Source organism: Mus musculus, chromosome X (assembly GCF_000001635.26).
Source record: "Mus musculus strain C57BL/6J chromosome X, GRCm38.p6 C57BL/6J".
In the NCBI taxonomy this organism is placed as follows: Eukaryota; Metazoa; Chordata; class Mammalia; order Rodentia; family Muridae; genus Mus; species Mus musculus.
In genome coordinates, this window is record NC_000086.7 from 83,698,005 (window position 1) to 83,720,701 (window position 22,697).

The following is a 22,697-nucleotide window of genomic DNA, read 5'->3' on the forward strand; positions in this document are numbered from 1 at the left end:
TAGCTCTGTACCACATTTTTTAATAGGGTTATTTGTTTCTCTGGAGTCTAACTTCTTAAGTTCTTTGACCTCTACATATGTGATGTGGCATGCATGCCCACTCAAGGAAGGACTGAAGGAGATGAAGGTGTTTGTAGCCTCATAGGAGTAACAACAATATGAACCAACCAGTACCCCAGAGCTCCCAGGGACTAAACTACCAACCAAGAGTACACATGGTAGGACTCATGGCTCCAGCTGCATATGGAACAGGGAATGGCCTGGTTGGACATCAATGGGAGGAGAGGCCATTGGTCCTGTGAAGTCTCTATGCTGTCAATATACCAATACCATGCATTTTTTTTTTATCACAATTGCTCTGTAGTACAGCTTGAGGTTAGGGATGGTGATTCCACAAGAAGTTCTTTTATTGTTGAGAATAGTTTTGGCTATCCTAGGTTTTTTGTTATTCCAGATGAATTTGCAAATTGCCCTTTCTAACTCTGTGCAGAATTGAGTTGGAATTTTGATGGAGATTGCATTGAATCTGTAGATTGCTTTTGGCAAGATAGCCATTTTTACTATATTAATCCTGCCAATCCATGAGCATGGGAGATCTTTCCATCTTCTGAGATCTTCTTTAATTTCTTTCTTCAGAGACTTGAAATTTTTATCATACAGATCTTTCACTTCCTTAGAGCCACACCAAGTTTTGTGACTTTTGTGAAGGGTGTTGTTTCCTTAATTTCTTTCTCAGCCCATTTATCCTTTGTGTAGAGAAAGGCCAATGATTTATTTGAGTTAATTTTATATCCAGCTACTGCACTGAAGCTGTTTACCAGGTTTAGGAGTTCTCTGGTAGAATTTCTAGGGTCACTTATATATACTATCATATCATCTGCAAATAGTGATATTTTGACTTCTTCCTTTCCAATTTGTATCCCCTTGATCTCCTTTTGTTGACTAATTGCTCTGACTAGGACCTGAAGTACTATATTGAATAGGTAGGGAGAAAGTGGGCAGCCTTGTCTATTCCCTGATTTTAGTGGGAATGCTTCGAGTTTCTCTCCATTTAGTTTGATGTTGGCTACTGGTTTGCTGTATATTGCTTTTATTATGTTTAGGTATGGGCCTTGAATTACTGATCTTTCCAAGATCTTATCTCTTATCATGAAGGAATGTTGGATTTTGTCAAAAGCTTTCTCAGCATCTAATGAGATGATCATGTGGTTTTCGTCTTTGAGTTTGTTTATATAGTGGATTACGTTGATAGTTTCTGTATATTAAAGCATCCCTGCATTCCTGGAATGAAGCCTACTTGATCATCATGGATGATCATTTTGATGTGTTCTTGGATTCTGTTTGCAAGGATTTTATTGAGTATTTTTGCATCAATATTTATAGTGGAAATTATTCTGAAGTACTCTTTCTTTGTTGGATCTTTGTGTCGTGTAGTTATCAGAGTAATTTTTAAGTCCTTCTTAAAGTCCCCCACCATCATCATGAGAAGTGACTTAAGAGCCATATCGTGATTTTCTGGTGTGATGGTGTATCCAGGACTTGCTATGTTGGGGGGATTGTGCTCTGATGATGCCAAGTAACCTGGGTTTCTGTTGCTTCTTTTCTTACACTTACCTCTCCCATCTGATTATCTCAAGTGCTCCCTTCCCCTCGAAATATCTGATTTGAGCCTTTCCTTCCTGTAATCCCTGTTGAGCCAGAACTCTTTAGATCCAGGTTTCTCTGTGATCCTGTGATTCCTGGATCCTGTAATCCTGAGATTCTGGGTACATCAGAGTTCCTGGGATTCAAGATTTCTCTGAGACCCCAAGATCCTAGCATGACCAAGCTCCTTGGAGACTGTGGGGCTGCCCAATGAGTTCACAACCAAGATAGCCTAGCCCGGACTGTAAGGAACTCGAGCCACTGTTCCGGCTGGGTTCCTAAGTCCCTGGCTCCTGCTAGTCCCAGTTACTCCAGGAGGTGTTGGAACAGATGTTATGTTTTACTCACTGGTGATCCTAAGATCCTGAGCATTCTAGGGAGCTTGGGATGAGTCCTCTGGGGACTGTGCGACTGTCCTCAGTGTTTGGGCCCAAGGTACCCCAGTGCTGGTGCCAACTGGAAGACAAAAATTAATATTTCTATTATAGATATCTTTCAGTTCATAGAAATTGAATATCTTACATGGATATTTAGTATTTTTTTAATTTTACTTCAAAAGTTCTTAGAAAGTTTCAAGTTAGAAGATGTTGAGCTTTATGAGATATCATCTGAGAGTTTAGTCCTTTTTGTTGTTGGAAGTAGTATGCTTAAAATATTTCATTTTTGTTTTGCTTTTTCTGATTTAGTTAAGATTTCTTTGAGAGATTTAAATCAAGAGATTATGAAAAGTTTACTTATTAGTCTCAGCAATTTATAGGAAAAGTATAGTAGATATGTAAGGTTGTTTGTGATTGATGACAATTTAATTTATTTCCTTCAGATCATTACTCATAAGTTTTCCTCACATTAATGAATAATCCGTGTTGTCACAAATAAATCAACTAATCTGTAGGTTCATTGTAAGTACTTGTGACCTTTTGATTCTAAGTTGTTCTATTAAGCAAATTGTTTGGTGAGTCAACTGAACTGATATTAGTACTTTTTGCTTTTATTCTATTAATATAACAAAACAAAATTCACAGTTATGATAAAATAGCTTGATTTATGAAAATGTGACTGAGGCATATGAATCTTTATTATATAGTAGTATATTTCATTTATTAATAAATGATTAATATTTTATCATTATATTCATAAAATTGATTGTACTAAGTAGTTTCATGTATATGTGGCACAAGCTAAATTCATCTAAGAGGAGTAACTTCAATTATTTTATTGGTCTCTTTTTTTTTTCTTGGGTATTTATTTCATTTACATTTCCAATGCTATCCCAAAAGTCCCCCATGGGCTCCCCCACCCATTCCCAATTCTTGGCCCTGTCATTCCCCTGTACTGAGGCATATAAAGTTTACACAACTAATGGGCCTCAGTTTCCACTGATGGCCAACTAGGCCATTTTCTGATACATATGCAACTAGAGACACGAGCTCCAGGGGGGTACTGCTTAGTTCATATTGTTGATCCACCAATAGGATTGCAGATCCCTTTGGCTCCTTGGTTACTTTCTCTAGCTCCTCCATTGGGGGCTCTGTGATCCATCCAATAGCTGACTATGAGCATCCACTTCTAGGTTTGCTAGGTCCAGGCAGAGTCTCACAAGAGACAGCTCTATCTGGGTCCTTTCAGCAAAATCTTGCTAGTGTATGCAATGGTGTCAGCATTTGGAAGCTGATTATGGGATGGATCCCCAGATAGGACAGTCTCTAGATGGTCCATCCTTTCGTCACAGCTCAAACTTTGTCTCTGTAACTCCTTCTATGGGTGTTTTGTTCCCAATTCTAAGAAGGGGCAAAGTGTCCACACTTTGGTCTTCTTTCTCCTTGAGTTTCATGTGTTTTGCAAATTATATCTTATATCTTCGGGATCCTAAGTTTCTGGGCTAATATCCACATATCAGTGAGTACATATTGTCTGAGTTCCTTTGTGATTGGGTTACCTCACTCAGGATGATGCCCTCCAGATCCATCCATTTGCCTAGGAATTTCATAAATTCATTCTTTTTAATAACTGAGTAGTACTCCATTGTGTAAATGTACCACATTTTCTGTATCCATTCTTCTGTTGAGGGGCATCTAGGTTCTTTTCAGCTCCTGGCTATTATAAATAAGGCTGATATGAACATAATGGAGCATGTGTCCTTCTTACCGGTTGGGACATCTTTTAGATATATGCCCAGGAGAGTTATTGCGGGACCCTCCGGTAGTAATATGTCCAATTTTCTGAGGAACCACCAGATTGATTTCCAGAGTAGTTGTACAAGCTTGCAATCCCATCAACAATGGAGGAGTGTTCCTCATTCTCCACATCCTCGCCAGCATCTGCTGTCACCTGAATTTTTGATCTTAGCCATTCTGACTGGTGTGAGGTAGAATCTCAGTGTTGTTTTGATTTGCATTTCCCTGATGATTAAGGATGTTGAACATTTTTTCAGGTGCTTCTCAGCCATTCGGTATTCCTCAGGTAAGAATTCTTTGTTTAGCTCTGTACCCCATTTTTTAATGGGGTTATTTGATTTTCTGGAGTCCACCATCTGGACTTCTTCATATATATTGGATATTAGGCCCCTATCTGATTTAGGATATGTAAAGGTCCTTTCCCAATCTGTTGGTGGACTTTTTGTCTTATTGAGAGTTTCTTTTGCCTTGCAGAACCTTTGCAACTTTATGAGGTCCCATTTGTCAATTCTCAATCTTACAGCACAAGCCATTGCTGTTCTATTCAGGAATTTTTCCCCTGTGCCCATATCTTTAAGGCTTTTCCCTACTTTCTCCTATGTAAGTTTCAGTGTCTCTGATTTTATGTGGAGTTCCTTAATCCACTTAGATTTGACCTTAGTACAAGGAGATAGGAATGGATCAATTCGCATTCACATGATAACTGCCAGTTGTGCCAGAACCATTTGTTGAAAATGCTGTCTTTTTTTCCACTGGATGGTTTTAGCTCCCTTGTCAAAGATCAAGTGACCATAGCTGTGTGGGTTCATCTCTGCATCTTCAATTTTATTCTGTTGGTCTACTTGTCTGTCGCTATACCAGTACCATACAGTTTTTATCACAATTGCTCTGTAGTACAGATTTAGGTCAGGCATGGTGATTCCACCAGAGGTTCTTTTATCCTTGAGAAGAGTTTTTGCTATCCTAGGATTTTTGTTATTCTAGATGAATTTGCAGATTGTTCTTTCTAATTCGTTGAAGAATTGAGTTGGAATTTTGATGGGGATTGCATTGAATCTGGAGATTGTTTTTTGCAAGATAGCCATTTTTACTATATTGATCCTGCCAATCAATGAGCATGAGAGATCTTTCCATCTTCTGAGCTCTTCTTTAATTTCTTTCTTCAGAGACTTGAAGTTCTTATCATATAGATCTTTTACTTCCTTAATTAGAGTCACACCAAGGTATTTTATATTATTTGTGACTATTGAGAAGGGTGTTGTTGCCCTAATTTCTTTCTCAGCCTGTTTATCCTTTGTGTACAGAAAGGCCATTGACTTGTTTGAGTTAATTTTATATCCAGCTACTTCATTAAAGCTGTTTATCAGGCTTAGGAGTTCTCTGGTGGAATTTTTATGGTCACTTATATATACTACCATACCATCTGCAAATGAAAAAAAAGGACTTCTTCCTTTCCAATTTGTATCCCCTTGATCTCCTTTTGTTGTTGAATTGCTCTGGCTAGGACTTCAAGTACAATGTTGAATAGGTAAGAAGAGAGTAGGCAGCCTTGTCTAGTCCCTGATTGTAGTGGGATTGCTTCCAGCTTCTCACCATTTACTTTGATGTTGTCTACTGGTTTGCTGTAGATTGCTTCTATCATGTTTAGGTATAGGCCTTGAATTCCTGATCTTTCTAAGACTTTTATTATGAATGGGTGTTGGATTTTGTCAAATGCATTCTCTGCATCTAAGGAGATGATCATGTGGTTTTTATGTTTGAGTTTGTTTATATACTGGATTACATTGATGGATTTCTGTATATTGAACCATCCCTGCATCCCTGGAATGAAACCTACTTGGTCAGGATGGATGATTGTTTTGATGTGTTCTTGGATTCGGTTAGCGAGAATTTTATTGAGGATTTTTGCATCGATATTCATAAGGGAAATTGGTTTGAATTTCTCTATCTTTGTTGGGTCTTTTTGTGGTTTAGGTATCATAGTAATTGTGGCTTCATAGAATGAGTTCGGTAGAGTACCTTGTTTCTATTTTGTGGAATAGTTTGTGAAGAACTGGGATTAGATATTCTTTGAAGTTCTGATAGAACTCTGCATTAAACCCATGTGGTCCTGGGCCTTTTTTGGTTGGGAGACTATTAATGACTGCTTCTATTTCTTTAGGGAATATAGGACTGTTTAGATCATTAACCTGATCTTGATTTAACTTTGATACCTGGTATCTGTCTAGAAATTTGTCCATTTCATCCAGGTTCTCCAGTTTTGTTGATTATAGCCTTTTGTAGAAGGATTAGATGGTGTTTTGGATTTCTTCAGGATCTGTTGTTATGTTTCCCTTTTCATTTCTGATTTTGTTAATTAGGATGCTTTCCCTGTGCCCTCTAGTGAGTCTGGCTAAGGGTTTATCTATCTTGTTGATTTTCTCAAAGAACCAGCTCCTCCTTTGGTTGATTCTTTGAATAGTTCTTCTTGTTTCCACTTTGTTGATTTCACACCTGAGTTTGATTATTTCCTGATGTCTACTCCTCTTGGGTGAATTTGCTTCCTTTTGTTCTAAAGCTTTTAAGTGTGTTGTCAAGCTGTTAATGTGTGCTCTCTCTAGTTTCCTTTTGGAGGCAGTCAGAGCTATGAGTTTTCCTCTTAGAAATGCTTTCACTGTGTCCCATAAGTTTGGGTTTGTTGTGGCTTCACTTTCAATAAACTCCAAAAAGTCCTTAATTTCTTTCTTTATTGCTTCCTTGACCAAGGTATCATTGAGAGGAGTGTTGTTAAATTTCCATGTGAATGTTGGCTTTCTATTATTTATTTTGTTATTGAAGATCAGCCTTAGTCCAAGGTGATCTGATAGGATGCATGGGGTAATTTCAATATTTTTGTATACATTGAGGCTTATTTTGTGACCAATTATGCGGTCAATTTTGGAGAAGGTACCATGAAGTGCTGAGAAGAAGGTATATCCTTTTATTTTTTTAGGATAAAATGTTCTGTAGATATCTCTTAGATCCATTTGTTTCATAGCTTCTGTTAGTTTCACTGTGTCCCTATTTAGGTTCTGTTTCCATGATCTGTCCATTGGTGAAAGTGGTATGTTGAAGTCTCCCACTATTATTGTGTGAGGTACAATGTGTGCTTTGAGCTTTACTGAAGTTTCTTTAATGAATGTGGCTGCCCTTGTATTTGGAGCATAGATATTCAGAATTGATAGTTCCTCTTGGAGGATTTTACCTTTGATGAGTATGAAGTGCCCCTCCTTGTCTTTTTTGAGGACTTTGGGTTGGAAGTCGATTTTATTAGATATTAGAATGGCTACTCCAGCTTGTTTCTTCAGACCAGTTGCTTGGAAAATTGTTTTCAAGCCTTTCATTCTGAGGTACTGTCTATCTTTTTCTCTGAGATGAGTTTCCTGTAAGCAGCAAAATGTTGGGTCCTGTTTGTGTAGCCTACTTGTTAATATATGTCTTTTTATTGGGGAGTTGAGTCTATTGATATTAAGAGATATTAAGGAAAAGTAATTGTTGCTTCCTATTATTTTTGTTGTTAACGTTGGCATTCTGTTTTTGTGGCTGTCTTCTTTTAGGTTTGTTGAGGGATTACCTTCTTGCTTTTTCTAGGGCGTGGCTTCAGTCCTTGTATTATTTTTTTTCTGTTATTATCCTTTGAATGGCTTGATTCATGGAAAGATAATGTGTTAATTTGGTTCTGTTGTGGAATACTTTCATTTCTCCATCTAAGGTAATTGAAAGTTTGGCTGGGTATAGTAGCCTGGGCTGGCATTTGTGTTCTCTCAGTGTCTGTATAACATCTGTCCAGGCTCTTCTGGCTTTCATAGTCTCTGGTGAAAAATCTGGTGTAATTCTGATAGGCTTGCCTTTATATGTTACTTGACCCTTTTCCCTTACTGCTTTTAATATTCTATCTTTATTTAGTGCATTTGTTGTTCTGATTATTATGTGTCGGGAGGAATTTTTTTCTGGTCCAGTCTATTTGGAGTTCTGTAGCTTCTTGTATGTTCATGGGCATCTCTTTCTTTATGTTTGGGAATTTTTCTTCTATAATTTTCTTGAAGATATTTGCTGGCCCTTTAAGTGGAAAAATCTTCATTCTCATCTACTCCTATTATCCGTAGGTTTGGTCTTCTCATTGTGTTCTGGATTTCCTGGATGTTTTGAGTTAGGATCTTTGTGCATTTTGCTTTTTCTTTGATTGTTGTGCCGATGTTCTCTATGTAATCTACTGCACCTGAGATTCTCTCTTCCATCTCTTGTATTCTGTTGCTGATGCTGGCATCTATGGTTCCAGATTTCTTTCCTAGGTTTTCTATCTCCAGCGTTGCCTCAGTTTGGGGTTTCTTTATTGTGTTTACTTCCCTTTTTAGGTCTTGGATGGTTTTATTCAATTCCATCACCTGTTTGGTTGTGTTTTCCTGCAATTATTTAAGGGATTTTTGTGCTTCCTCTTTAAGGTCTTCTACCTGTTTAGCAGTGTTCTACTGTATTTCTTTAAGTGAGTTATTAAAGTCCTTCTTGATGTCCTCTACCAATATCATGAGATATGCTTTTAAATCCAGGTCTAGCTTTTCGGGTGTGTTGGGGTGCCCTGGACTGGGTGAAGTAGGAGTGCTGGGTTCTGATGATGGTGAGTGATCTTTTATTCTGTTAGTAAGATTCGAAAAGGGGGCTGCCTCAGAAGCTCTGTGGCTCCTGCCTGTCCCAGAAGCTGTTAGCTTCTGTAGTACACACTCTCACCTGTGTAGACTACTTTTGGTGGAGTCCCGGATCCAAGATGGCTCATAACTTCAATTTCAAAAACACCTTTATAAGATCTGTCTGTAGGAAGGCCTGTAGGACATTTTCTTAATCGGTGACTAATTTGGTGACATTATTTCCCTGAAATATACTAATTCTATTTAAGTAACTGATGATACAAGGTTAATAATTTTCCTTGTAGTTGGAATTCACAAGTGGTACCATGCCAAATGAAAGGTTTAATATATTAGTAGGCATATAATTCCTATTTTATCTTAATTTCCTTTTATACTTTCATTTCCATGGGTTTTCATTTATGCTTAACTTATTATATGTTTTAACGAGTTACATATGTATCAGGTTATATATTATATATTTTTAGCAATCAAGATGCTAAAATGTTAACATAGTCATATAATGTTATATTTGTTCCAGTGTATGTCATAATAATTTGTTAGTTAACAATATATAAAACTTAAATGTGATGTAATTAAACAAATTTCTAACTATTGTGGCAAATGCAATTGATTTGATAGTCCTTGGCCATTTTACCCTCTTATTCACTGAAGGAAAAATTATGAAGCTCTTGATTTATGTAACATGAGCTTTAAATTTAGATCATTCTCATCAATCCTCCATTTTCTCATTCTTAATTAATGAAATTTATTTTATACAAATATTCAGAGTTGTGATTTTGCTATATGTAGTGGTATTTGTCTATATTCCCAGTATTCAGAAACTAGGTTGAAAGATAATGAATTTGAGATTTTAAAGGATAAGAAATGAGAGATTGCCTAAAAAATGACAATGACAACAGTATCTGTTTCCCTAATTTACATTCAAGCACAATATATTTTGGAGCACAGTCTTATTTAAAATAAAATATTTCAACTTTTTTGCAAATTTTATACCTTATGGGCACCAACTAAAATATGATAAAATGTAAATTTAATGTCCCATAGGACATGTTTGATGTGCCTTCTGTTACTATTTTGTAGTATTTCAGAATTTTCACATTTGGCAAAAGGCTGATTTTCTGTCAGCTGAGCTGTAACTCTGTACCAATCACTGCTATCTCAATAATTGATCATAACATTCAGAGTACTTGCATATATGCTGCCCTAATTGACTTCAACAGTAGGATGGATTAGAGACTAGTGGAGCAGTTCCTGTTGCCTGCTCTTTCCTAGGGGCACACAACTGGGACAGTTTGTACAGAGTTGAAGTTTCCCAACAGGTGTTACTGATTTGGGCAAGCACAGAAATTGGCCAAGAGTTTTTGATATTTACAATTTAAAATTAGGGTTGCTCACATTTATATTCTCAAATATGATTCTGTAGAGTTACTAACTATAGTATGTTTTCATCATATATTTTCTAAGGTGGAGAGGGCAGAATGTTATAAATCAGCAGTTCTATAAATCAGTGGTTCTCAACCTGTGAATCCTTACTCCCTTAGCCATGGAACACCACTGTCATGAGACTTACATGTCAGATATTCAGCATATTAGATATTTACATTACAGTTCATAAAAGTAGCAATTGTATACTTATTAAGTAGAAGCAAAAATAAATTTATGGTTGAGATTCATCACAACATATGAGGAACTGTATTGAAGGGTTTTAGCACTAGTAAGTTTGAAAAACAGTGCCATTAAGGATTTGCTACTTTAAGCCTTCAAATTAACCACAAATTACTGGTAGGATGGTTATATAGAAAAGAAGAAAAAGAAAGATTTCTAAGACAGTAATCAGGGTTTATACTTGCACTGGTCATATTCATCTCTGAGATAATGAGCCTGAAAGTTAGGGAGTCTGCCTACTGCAAAAAGTTCTGAACTGTAAGGAGCAGTAAAATGTCTGCCTGCCACAGAATCACTGGGAATGCCATGAATGCTGCAAAGAAATTTGCATGGTAGCCTGATCGTTACTTTGTGGTATCCCTGTTGAACAGACCTGACAGAGCTCAAGACTACAGAGTTTATTAACCTGCTAAACAACATTAAATTGTACCATGCAAACAATAGCAACAGTAAAAAGAATGAAGTGGCCTTTCTGGATGTATTTATTAGCCCCTCAAAATTTGCAAAGAAAATAATATACAGAAGTGAATGGTCTGTGACACAAAGCACATGATTATGTTGCTACATTTTCAGCATAGTCACCAAGCCAAAATATCGTTAACAAATCTGACAGGTATATTTACCAATTAAAAAATAAATCCCATGGAGCGTGGTGGCACACGCCTTTAATCCCAGCACTTGGGAGGCAGAGGCAGGCGAATTTCTGAGTTCGAGGCCAGCCTGGTCGACAGAGTGAGTTCCAGGACAGCCAGGACTAAACAGAGAAAACCTTTCTCAAAAAAAAAAAAAAATATATATATATATATATATATATATATATCCCACCAAAAAGTAAACAGTCTATCAAAAGAGGCAAGCATTTTCTGATTTTTCATATTATTAAACCAATGTGAAGTTGTAATGTCAAATACATCTTACATCATATTATAATAGTATGCTTAAAAGTTTTGTCAAACTGGTTAAATAAGTCTTTTTGTTAAATCTTGTCACACATTCATCAAAAATATAAAAAAAAAAATCCCGAGAGATTTGCTATTTCTTCAGCTGTTGATTTGCACAAAGTTGAAGTTATATCTTTTATGTTGACTGTTTTGTTGAATGAATAGATTCATGAAAGAGCTGGATCAACTTGAGGTCAACTCCCAGATGTCTAGTATAGTGACTTTCATATTCCTAGACTGATTAAGTAACCTGTCAGGAGTCAGGATCCTCATCTGTATTGTACAGCCTGTAGAGGAACCATCAAGGTGTGTGTGTGTGTGTGTGTGTTTTACCCTAGATCATATGTTGAGAAAGATAAGATGTGCCTTTAGATACTCACTTTCAGTTAACAGCATGTAAAAAACTTCAAAATTGAGAACAAAATCAGAAAACTGTCAAAACATGATTCAAGAAGATTGCTACATTTCTTCCTTTATAATGATTTAATTTTCTTTCTTTTAATAAGCAACTTGATATGATTTCTGTTTTACCACTGGTGAGCTGGAGTTGCTTATATTTGTAAGTGCATGGTTACTTATGAAATGAAAATTAGAATTCAAGAAAAAAGTGAGCTTTCAGTATGCCCATTACACACAGAATTCATTTAGCTAGGTGGTGTATTGCCAAGTCTTCCACTGAAATAAAAGGAGATAGACTGCTTGCTGCCTTTCTCTTTAATGAGACCCACTCCTTTGTAACTGCTCCATTATGTGGTCCAAGGCATATTATTGTTTTTTTTTGTTGTTTTTTGTTTTTTGTTTGTTTGTTTGTTTGTTTGTTTTGCGTATGACTGGCAATACTTTAATTCTTAGTGCCAAACACACCAGGCACATTTTAGCACTCTCAGTCTATCACAGACATCCAGGACATCAAGGATTGCTGTGCTTAAGTTTTACTCCCCAGGCTTGTCAACTTTTTATGAGTTTCACTTATGCAAACGTTATTCAGTGGCCAGTTTTCACATGTGCTTTAAAAAAAAAAACTTAACCCAACAAATGATTTCAGATAGCAAATGTTCTCAATTTGGATATCAATATAAGATGTGGATAAAATGGGAGGGAAAACTCTTGCCCATTGTGAATCTGAGCATAGAATCTGTAAGAGTAAAGGAACTGAACTTACTATGGCTACGTCCATATGAGAATATAAATAGAACTTAATTTCATTTTCCTCTTTCATACAATGTTATGGCTCACTGCTTTTGCATTTATATTTAGTGTTGGCATTGTTTATCTACCACCAAAGATGTATGCATCATTTCTAAAACTTCAAGGGATATCTAAAACTTCAAGGGAACCTCAGAGAAATACTAAGTAAACATATATTATTTTCCTCTAGAGACAGTTTCAATTCTCTTGCAGTTGTTACTAAAAAATTATTTAGCACTGAATCACCAAACAGGCAACTTACACAGCTGATATGAGGCCCCCAACACATACAGCAGAGGACTGTCGGGTCTGTGTTCATTCTAAGATGATGTACCTATCCCTAAATAGATTGGAAGCCCCAGGGAGTGGGGAGGTCTGGTGGGGTGGGGGTGGGGACATCCACTTGGAGACAGGGAGGCTGGAAGAAGGTATGGAATTTGGAACAGTCGTGGACCACGAGGGGAATAAAATCTGGAGTATAAATAAAAAAGAGAAAAATTATAAACTAGAAAAATAAAATAAATAGAATATACACAAAAAATTATTTAGCTTCCTGCCCATTCTGTTTGTTCCAATTATTTATGCTTGCCTAATGAGTTGGTTACACTCATTCAAGCAATGACAGAAATAAATGATTTGGATAGATTCTACACTGGACTGATAATCTACACACTGCTTAGTTGCAACATGTGAATTTTAATGAAGGTCAATATTTTAAATCAATGAAAAGATAAATCTATAAATTCTGCAATATATATGTATATATATATATGTACATACACACACACACATATGCATGTACTGTTGGAGAAATCTATCTTTGGCTATCTTTGGATTTATGATAAGTCACTTTATTGAGCATTTACAAAGAATAAGAGAGATTTAAGCCATGGGATGTCCTACTAAACATATTTAAATTATAGAATTCAAGACTAAACATCATTTTACAATGACTCCTAAGCCTTTCTAGGATGAAAGGGCAAAATAGTCAACCATAGGGAACTCACACAAGAGTTGAAGGAAAAGCCATGTTTAAGCAAAATCTGATAATTTGTGATACTGTCATACATTTTTGAGGGTGAAACACTGTATGGTGAATAATGTTTTAAATTTTAAGTTTTAAAAAATGAGTTAGCTATACAATTATTGTGAATCAGTATAACTGATATATAATTAGTTAGTTCTCCATGAATTCATAAAAGAAAAATATCCCAGAGGCTATGTTAATATATTTAATGGATTGTCATATTGTTGAACATGGAAGAAGTCAAAGATCAAGAATACTGGGAAAGTTTTGTTAGTCCAAGCTTCAGGGGAATTCCATATTCCTGTATTTTTATATGATCTCTGTTCCATGTGTACATGCCTGAGCTTTCTTTGAAGAATTCCTTTTCTTTGAAGTTAGAAGTTAAAGTGATTTAGAGTCACCTCTTGTAGATCTATTTTATATTAATTTTTGTTTTAATGAGGATCTTGAAAAGTACTGACTCATCTTGAGCTAACGCGCATTATAACAATTCAACTCAAATTTGGAAGAATAATTCAGTACATATCTTTAATGTACTATATTTGGTGTAGCCTGTTTTCACCAAAAGTTTACTAAATTCATAAATAAAGTGGAAGACAGCAACTTTAAGTTAGGTATTACGTAAGTCAAAACTACAGCAGTGAGTATCAGTTCGATTGTTATTTGAACATAAATACTTCTTTAAAATAGTTGTCATAAGTAGTTCAGTTAGGTACCTAAAAAATATTTATGTCTCAGTATTTTAGAATTCACAAAAGTGCAACAAATTGTTTAATATATATTTTTTAACTTTAAAAATATATTCAATATTTGTAGGCAGTCTGGATTATGAAATTCTTCATTGGACTATGTATTAAATAGACTGTCCCACTAAAATTAATAAGCCCAACATTAATTTATAAAGTTATAGTTTGAAAATGCTCCTTCATCCTATCTTTGTTTTTGTAACACTACAAAGATAAGTAAAGAAGTGGTCACTATTTTTACTAAAACAATTTAAATGGGTCTTAAGAGTAAACATACTTTGAAAAAAACATTATTAGTTAAAATAATCATGACTTCTACAAAAACTCTAAGACTTCCTTGTAATTCATTGATTAAAGAAGTTGAAGTCATTGATTTAAGTTGGTGTAGTTTCTATGGGGGTATTGTATTGCTTTTTCAGTGATATGGTTTCTATTATCAACAAATGTGATTCAAAAGGTGTTGACTAGCAATGAAACCATAAAACAAAAAAAAATGATGGCAATAAAATTTTTATTGACATTTCTGAAGGAAAATCTGAAAACTCACTTGCAACTGAATAGCTATAATAATATAGAAAAACATTTACTGTTTACTGCTTCCTCATAAATCCAATTTCCACTAAAAAATAACAGTAGATTAAACAACTTTAAAAGTATTTGGAACCTAAAGTCTCGTACCAATAGGTACATTTTTTTCATGGTATTATTTACTTTTTCAATGTTTGATTCAAACATTGATATTTATTATTATTATTATTAAGATGGTGATGATTATGATTATTATTACTTTAATTTTTCCATAATCCAGCAGTTGCCTTCCTTCTCACAATTCCTCATCTCATTGCCCCTGACCCCTGTCACCAAGAGGATGTTATCATCCCCACACATACTAAGTCTCCCCACTCCCTGGAGCCTCAAGTCTCTCGAGGGTTAGGTGCATCTTCTCTCACTGAGGCCAGACCAGGTATATGCTGTATATGTGTCTGGGACCTCATATCAGCTGCTGTATGCTGGCTGGTTGGTGACTCAGTGTCTGAGAGATCTCAGGAGTCCAGGTTAGTTGAAACTGCTGGTCTTCCTATTGGGTCTCCCTCCTCAGTTTCTTCCAGTTTTTCCTTAACTCAACCATAGGGGTCCCAGGCTTCTGTCCATTGGTTGGGTTTAAATATCTTTTGTCTGTTTCTTTCAGCTGCTTGCTACGCCTCTCAGAGGGCAACCATGTTAGGCTCCTTATCTGTAAGCACACCATAGCATCATTAATAGTGCCAGGTCTTAGAGCCTCCCCATGAGATGGATCCCAAGTTGGGCCTGTCACTGGACCTCCTTTCCCTCAATCTGTTCTCCATTTTGTCCCTGCAGTTCTTTTGGACAGGAACAATTCTTGGTCAGAGTTTTGACTGTGGAATGGCAACCCCATCCCTCCATTTGATGCCATGTTTTTCTACTGGAGGTGGACTCTATGAAGTTCCCTGTCACCACTGTTGGGCATTTCATCTAAGGTCCCTCACTCTGAGTTCTGAGTATCTCCCACCTCTCAGGTCTCTGGTACATTCTAGAGAGTTCTTCCTACCTCCTAACTGCAGAGGTTGCCTGTTTCCATTCTTTCTGCTGGCTCACAGATTAGCCCTTTACTTTAAAGGGTATATTTTCAGGTATAAGTGGGACTTTTATTTTCGATATTCTCATTGGAAAATTTTTCTGTCTTTCTAATGACACATAATGGCTGTATATTTACATCAGTCTTAGTGTAATATCTGGGTATTTTGTATTGATCTTCAGGAGTCTCCATTTTATATTTTTTATACTTATAGATACATGCAAAAATGGTTGCACAACTGTATTATATTGCTTTTAAATATCTCTGCTTTTGATTGAAAGGTGGAAGAATGACTGGATTAATCTAAAAGTATATAAAAGGCACATTATTTACCTTATTATGAGCTGAAACAGGAAAGCTATTCTTTACAGGAGATCCAAAAATGACATTCCTGCCATTTTAAATGAGATTGTGTTAAAATTGTTTGATAATGTGATTGATTCTTTCATCCTCAGGTACTGGGAGATCGATGGGCAAATATCTGCAGATGGACTGAAGACCGCTGGATTGTTTTACAAGATATTCTTCTAAAATGGCAGCATTTTACTGAAGAACAGGTGTGTTCTTATAGGAGAAAATTACTGAAGAGGTTTTAAATTGGACAAGTAAAATAAGGATCTATTTTAAATAATTCATTTTCAATCCTTTTCAGTGCCTTTTTAGTACATGGCTTTCAGAAAAAGAAGATGCAATGAAGAACATTCAGACAAGTGGCTTTAAAGATCAAAATGAAATGATGTCAAGTCTTCACAAAATATCTGTAAGTATATTTTGCTTTCAATCATTTTTAAAATTCAATAATGTGTACAATTATTATTTAACTTTACATATTCTATATTATCTTAAATCACTTATTCATTGTTTATGTTTAGATTATAGAATATTCACATTGGTGTTTTCTAAATCAAACATGAAAATCTATTGTTATACATTTATATTATCTTTAAGCAAAACATTTTATAGGTATACCCAAAGTAAAATTTCAGTTAAAATTTAAAAGTAATACCAGGAAGCAATTGTTTGCTTTCCATATAAATTTCAAACAACATATTTTAAGCAATAAGCTTAAAGGTGACCTCAGAGTAATTTATATGAAGAACACGACACATTGATCCTCCCATCTATGGGGATGCACATTAATTTGTCAAATAACAATCAAATAACTTTAGATGGTACACGAACTTCTCAGTTAGGATACTGTATTCCAAGACTAGGTATCTTAATAGTAGAGTGAAGAAGAAAGTACTTGAGTAAAAAGAATGGTAATTTAGATGCACATAAGTTAAGAAACATAAAATATCTACTCATCAGTAGATGCTCCAGATACCCAGAAATTGATACTTTAGTTAATTCATTGAGTACCAGAGAGATTGGGCAGTGTAAAATAATAAATGAAAGGAGCATAAATTCAAGCAATATGTATAGTCAAAACAGAAGGAAAATAACTCAATAAATGGATCGAACAATTAGAATTCAAGAGTTTAAGGAAAAGCAAGAAAATGGCATTATGCCGGGCGTGGTGGCGCACGCCTTTAATCCCAGCACTGGGGAGGCAGAGGCAGGCGGATTTCTGAGTTCGAGGCCAGCCTGGTCTACAAAGTGAGCTCCAGGACAGCCAGAGCTATGCAGAGAAACCCTGTCTCGAAAAACCCCCCCCCCAAAAAAAAAAAAAAAGAAAGAAAGAAAATGGCATTATAAGGGGCAGGAGTGGTCTGGGAATATACCACAGTTGATACAGTGATTACCTAGTAAGCAGGAATTCCTCTCTTAAATCCTCAACACCTTGTAAATTGAGCATGTTGGCACACACCTGTAAGCACTACACTTCAGAGGCAGAGGAAGGGGCATGAGAATTTCAAGCTTACACTTTACTACATAATGAGAGTTCCAGGTCAACCTTGAATACATGAGATCTTGTTTCAAAAGAAAATGAAAAAAAGTAAGTATTATAAAGAGAAGTAGAGTGGTTTACACTTTCATTTTTCACCAAGACAGAATGGTCAATTGAGGAAAGATTACATCTTTTCTAGAGGCAGTCATAAACTTGCTCAGATTTGATAGAAAGCAAATAGATTCCATCTCATAACATAGAATCATAAAGAGGACCCAGCTATACCACTTTTTGGCATATACACAAAAGATGCTCCAACATATAACAAGGACACATATTCCACTATGTTCATAGCAGCCTTATTTATAATAGACAGAAGCTGGAAAGAACCCAGATGTCCTTCAACAGAGGAATGGATACCAAAAATGTGGTACATTTACACAATGGAGTACTATGCAGCTATTAAAAACAATGACTTCATGAGATTCTTAGGCAAATGGAGGGAACTTGTAAATATCCTGAGTGCGGTAACCAAATCACAAAAGAACATGCATTGTATGCACTCACTGATAAGGGGATATTAGCCCAAATTTTGGAATACCCAAGATACAATTCACAGACCATATGAAGCTCAAAAAGAAGGAAGACCAAAGTGTGGACACTTCAGTCCTTCTTAGAAGGGGAAACAAAATACTCATGGGAGTAAATACAAAGTGTGGAGCTGAGATTGAAGGAAAGGCTATCTAGAGATGTCCCCAAATGGGAATCCATCCCATATACAGTCACCCAATGCAGACATTATTGTGGATGCCAAGAAATGCATGCTGACATAGTCTGGTATAGCTCACTCTCTCTCTCTCTCTCTCTCTCTCTCTCTCTCTCTCTCTCTCTCTCTCTCCTTCTTTTTGGTTTTTTTTTGTTTGTTTTTTTTTTTTTGGTTTGTTTGTTTGTTTTGTTGAGACAGGGTTTCTATGTATAGTCCTGGCTGTCCTGGAACTCACTTTGTAGACCAGGCTGACCTGGAACTCAGAAATCCACCTGCCTCTGCCTCCCAAGTGATGGGATTAAAGGTGTGCAGCACCACACCCGGCTTATAGCTGTCTCTTAAGAGACTCTGTCAGAGCCTGACAAATACAGAGGCAGATGCTCACAGCCAAATGGCTCTCCAATGGAGGAGATAGAGAAAGGGCTGAAGGAACTGAAAGGGTTTGCAGCTCCCTAGGAAGAACAACAATATGAACTAACCAGTACCCCCAGAGCTCCCAGGGACAAAACCACCAACCAAAGAGTACATATGGAGGGACCCATAGATTCCAGCTACATATGTAGCAGAGGATGGCCTTGTGGGACATCAATGGGAGGAGAGGACCTTAGTCCAAGAAGGCTTGATGCCCCAGCATAGGAGAATGTTGGTGGGTGGGTGGGGGAACACTGTCATAGAAGCAGGGTGAGGAGGGATGGAATGGGGGTTTCCAGGTGGGAAACTGAGAAAGGGGATAACATTTGAAATGTAAATAAAGAAAATAACCAATAAAAATAATTTAAAGAAAGATCATATGATAACATAGCATCTGGAAGAGATTTCTTTGACAGACATATCCAGAATGTAATATTGCAAAATATTAAACATTTATTTTGTATGATAATAGAAACATAATTCTAATACCTAGTACTAGATGCTATCAATATCCTTGATTAGATTCTCCAATCAATAAAGTTGTTAAGAAACAATACAGTGACAAAGTCCAAATATCATAAAGCTGGTTGAATCTCCAATCTAATTACATGTTGAAAGTTATTTTGGATCGGCTAGATAGTTTATTTTAGTAGTAGAAATTGAGGTCTAAGAAAGAATAGACATGGCATATAGCAAATATTATTTAATATTAGTATCTGTGTTAAAATGGGCACTATATCATCTAGACTCAGGTTGAGGCTATCACACTATTTCTAAAATCCTCATAGCATTTGATTTCTTATAAACAAATAGCTTTAATTCCAAACTATAATTTCCAACAATCAGATGCTACTATGTGATATTTTTGTGAATAAAATTCTTTTCTAGATCCAGGACCATGAAAATTCTGTCTTAGTGAAGTCTCAATATTTTTCAATGTGATTAAAATTCATATTATGTCACCATAGTTATGAAAAAAGTAAAAATATGTTTTGTATAAGTCTTATATTTGATAATTTAAGCCAATTAACAAATCCTGACAGCTGGTGTAGAATTTGAGATAAAATTCCCCTGCTGACTCAGGCAGTGAATAAGAATTTAATGTTCATTAAAATATGTCATAATCTGAGACCCAAAGCAGGTACCATCTGTTTCCAGTTCCTACTACATGCCTAGGTATGGAATCCATGTTCTAAAATTCTTTTTAATTTACAATAAGTATAATTTATTTTGAAATAGCATCATTAATAACCAGTGTAATTTTGAATATTTTTGTTGGGATTGTTATCTGAGAAATGTGGTATTTCATTTCTTTACAATATGATATATGTATGCATGTTCATATTTTTCTCATTACAAGACTGAAAATTATAAAGGAGAAAAATTGTCCTTTATGAAGTGAATTCTATTACTTATAAAATTGTAAAAGTTATCAAAAAAAAAAAACCCGTATCAAGAATAATTTGGGTTCTGGATTCTGTCACTATTGTCAGGGAAGAATAACACTGGGAAAATATGGAGATGTAAGCGTATGCCATATAAAGTTTCCACAAAAACTTTGTACTCATTTGTCCTGTCGCACCAAATGACAGGAATGCCATGCATTTATAAGTCTCTGTGGAAAGTCCTGTTTTATCATGATTTGTTTGGTGCCCTGATTGCAACTCCTCTGATGCCTCTCATAAATTCATCTTAATAGAATAAATGCTTTCAAAAATGTGTTTCTAGATCAGTGGTTTCAGCATGACTTCCAACATTTGTATTCTTGCAAATAGAAAGTCTTAGATCCTTCCCAGATGTATTGACTTGTATATTCTAAAGAGAGGGCCCAGAAATCTGTATTTTATTCCACATGATCCTAATATTCTCTGAAGTTGAGCAACTCTGTAATCAGCCAACCTACTTTAGTACAGGAACTGATGATTGAAATGGAGTGGGCTATTTCATATATTTTGATAAATCCTTGCAGAAAAAAAAATAGATGCATTATTCAGTCTCTCCAGCATAAGAGAAATTATGTTGGCATTATTCTCCTGTGCACACTCCAGATGAGAAAAGAGGGTGAAGGTTTCCTGTACCTTTTGTAATTTTATATCCCATTTCAAATTCATTTCATCTTCTAACCTTGACCAAGTAGAACCTGTCTACTTTTGTCTTACCAAATAGCATAATCTGACTCTTTTATATTTACTACTTACTAAACCTAATTTATTTACTGGGACTTCCTGTTTGCTTTAAAGGCAGGTCCAGGTGCCAGGTGTTTATGAAAATGAAATGTTTATCTTCTTTTCTTGGCCTAGCCTTTTATAAGTTTTCCAGAGTTTTCTTTGGTGTCCTGAACATTTTAAAAAAATTTACTTGTGTGTGCACATACACACATGCATTTATGTGCATATAAATGCACATGCCAGAGTTTGCATGAGGTGATTAAGGTCAAACTTTGTGAAGTTGCTTCTTTCTTCCTATTTTATGTGGACTTTGTAGGTTGAGTTCAGATTCTCAGCTCTTCCTCAACATTTTAGTACTCTTATGTGTCTTTAGCATTTACAGACTTAGCCTAAACCCCTGATTTATTAAAAAAAAAAACTTGTTTGCTACTAATAATCAGGGGAAATTAAACCATAGTTAATTAGGATATGTACATCTGACTAAAAATTATAATGGCATCCAAGACTACCACATAGGAGGAAGAGTTGAGACCATGTTAAGCTCTAGGAGATCATAGTTCACATAGTGAGTTATAGGCCAGTACAAAATAGGGAAGCCTGAGTATAAAATCCAAATGCATTCACACAGAGAGATAAGTGTAGTACCCATATACACCAAAAAGTGAGTTCAGCTATCCATAGGAGATTACCATATTTAATGACTAAATGCATCTGGTATTGCTACAGAGTTATTTTCACTCCAAATGCTAATTATAGAGAAAGAGTCATTTCCAAAAAGGAAGTAATTAAGAGAAGACAAAGAGGAAAGGGGAATGTGGGGAAACAGAGAGACAGACAGGAAAAGAAGAAGAAATTGAGTCTAAACAACTAATTTGCCATAGGAATGGTAGTTATATTTATTTAGGAAGAACCAGAATATAATATCTTTTTCTCAAAGATTAAGGAAGAATTAAAAGCTGTATGTATAGGGATGGAAGGTACACTCACTATTGAAGCTAAATATGGAATATGCTTATTTCTAACACAGTGTTCTTTAAGCATCAATTTCAGATTTCCCTAACAAAATGTTACCATACCATCACATATTTAGCTTCAATACTAGGTGCACCTCTGACCTCTATACACAAGGCTACCTAAAATTCTTCCTTAAACCTTGGGAAAAATAAGCCAATGGTGAGTCTGTTTACATTTTTGACATCAAATGTATGAAAATGTATCATTCATCTTTTCAAAAAGAAATAAAAATGAAAAATAAGAACATGTCATCAAATTAGGAGCATATAGATTCTTAAAAAAAATACCTACCAAAAGTTAAGAGAAAACAAGGAAGTTGAGACTTTCTCCACAAAGGAATTGACTGAATTTAGAGTATAATTCAAATTTGGCTTTCAGTTTCAGGAAGGTAGCATAAAGTATGGTTTTACAACTAGTGTAAGTATGTACTTAAATTTCATGATAAGCTAGCATGCAATTTAAGAAAAAAAAAACAAATTCCCCAATTCTATGTATGACAGCACTATGACATTTTTATCTTTGATATTAATTTAGTTTATCTATCATTTCATGTTTTAGACTATATCAGTTGTCCAATGGAGAAAATAGTGATTTGTGAGACTAAATATAAATGAACTTCACAACATGCACCTCTGAAAAATAAGGCATGAAGGCTGCAACTTATACTTCACCAAGTGAAACAGTTTTTAACAAAGGGGCAAACAAATTTTAGGAGATATTAGAACATTCTGCACTTCATAGCTATCAATGCAGGTGGCATGTCAAATAAGGGCTCAAAAAGTACATTGTGGGAGATTATAATGACTACTCTCTGTGGATGAAATTTTGTTTCATGAACATTTGGCTCATCTATTTTATGATAAT

The 22,697-nt window shown here is 35.5% G+C and overlaps 1 protein-coding gene across 10 annotated transcripts in view; it reads left to right on the top strand.

The window, feature by feature from the left end:
* Nucleotides 1-22,697, top strand: part of Dmd (dystrophin, muscular dystrophy) — a 2,390,387-nt gene that overhangs the window by 883,341 nt on the left and 1,484,349 nt on the right. For all 10 annotated transcript variants that reach the window (XM_006527768.3, XM_017318379.2, XM_017318378.1 and 7 more), the window contains 2 exons: nt 16,099-16,200; nt 16,296-16,403. In XM_006527768.3, the coding sequence (XP_006527831.1) occupies nt 16,099-16,200; nt 16,296-16,403 (210 nt within the window). The remainder of the gene's footprint in view (nt 1-16,098; nt 16,201-16,295; nt 16,404-22,697) is intronic.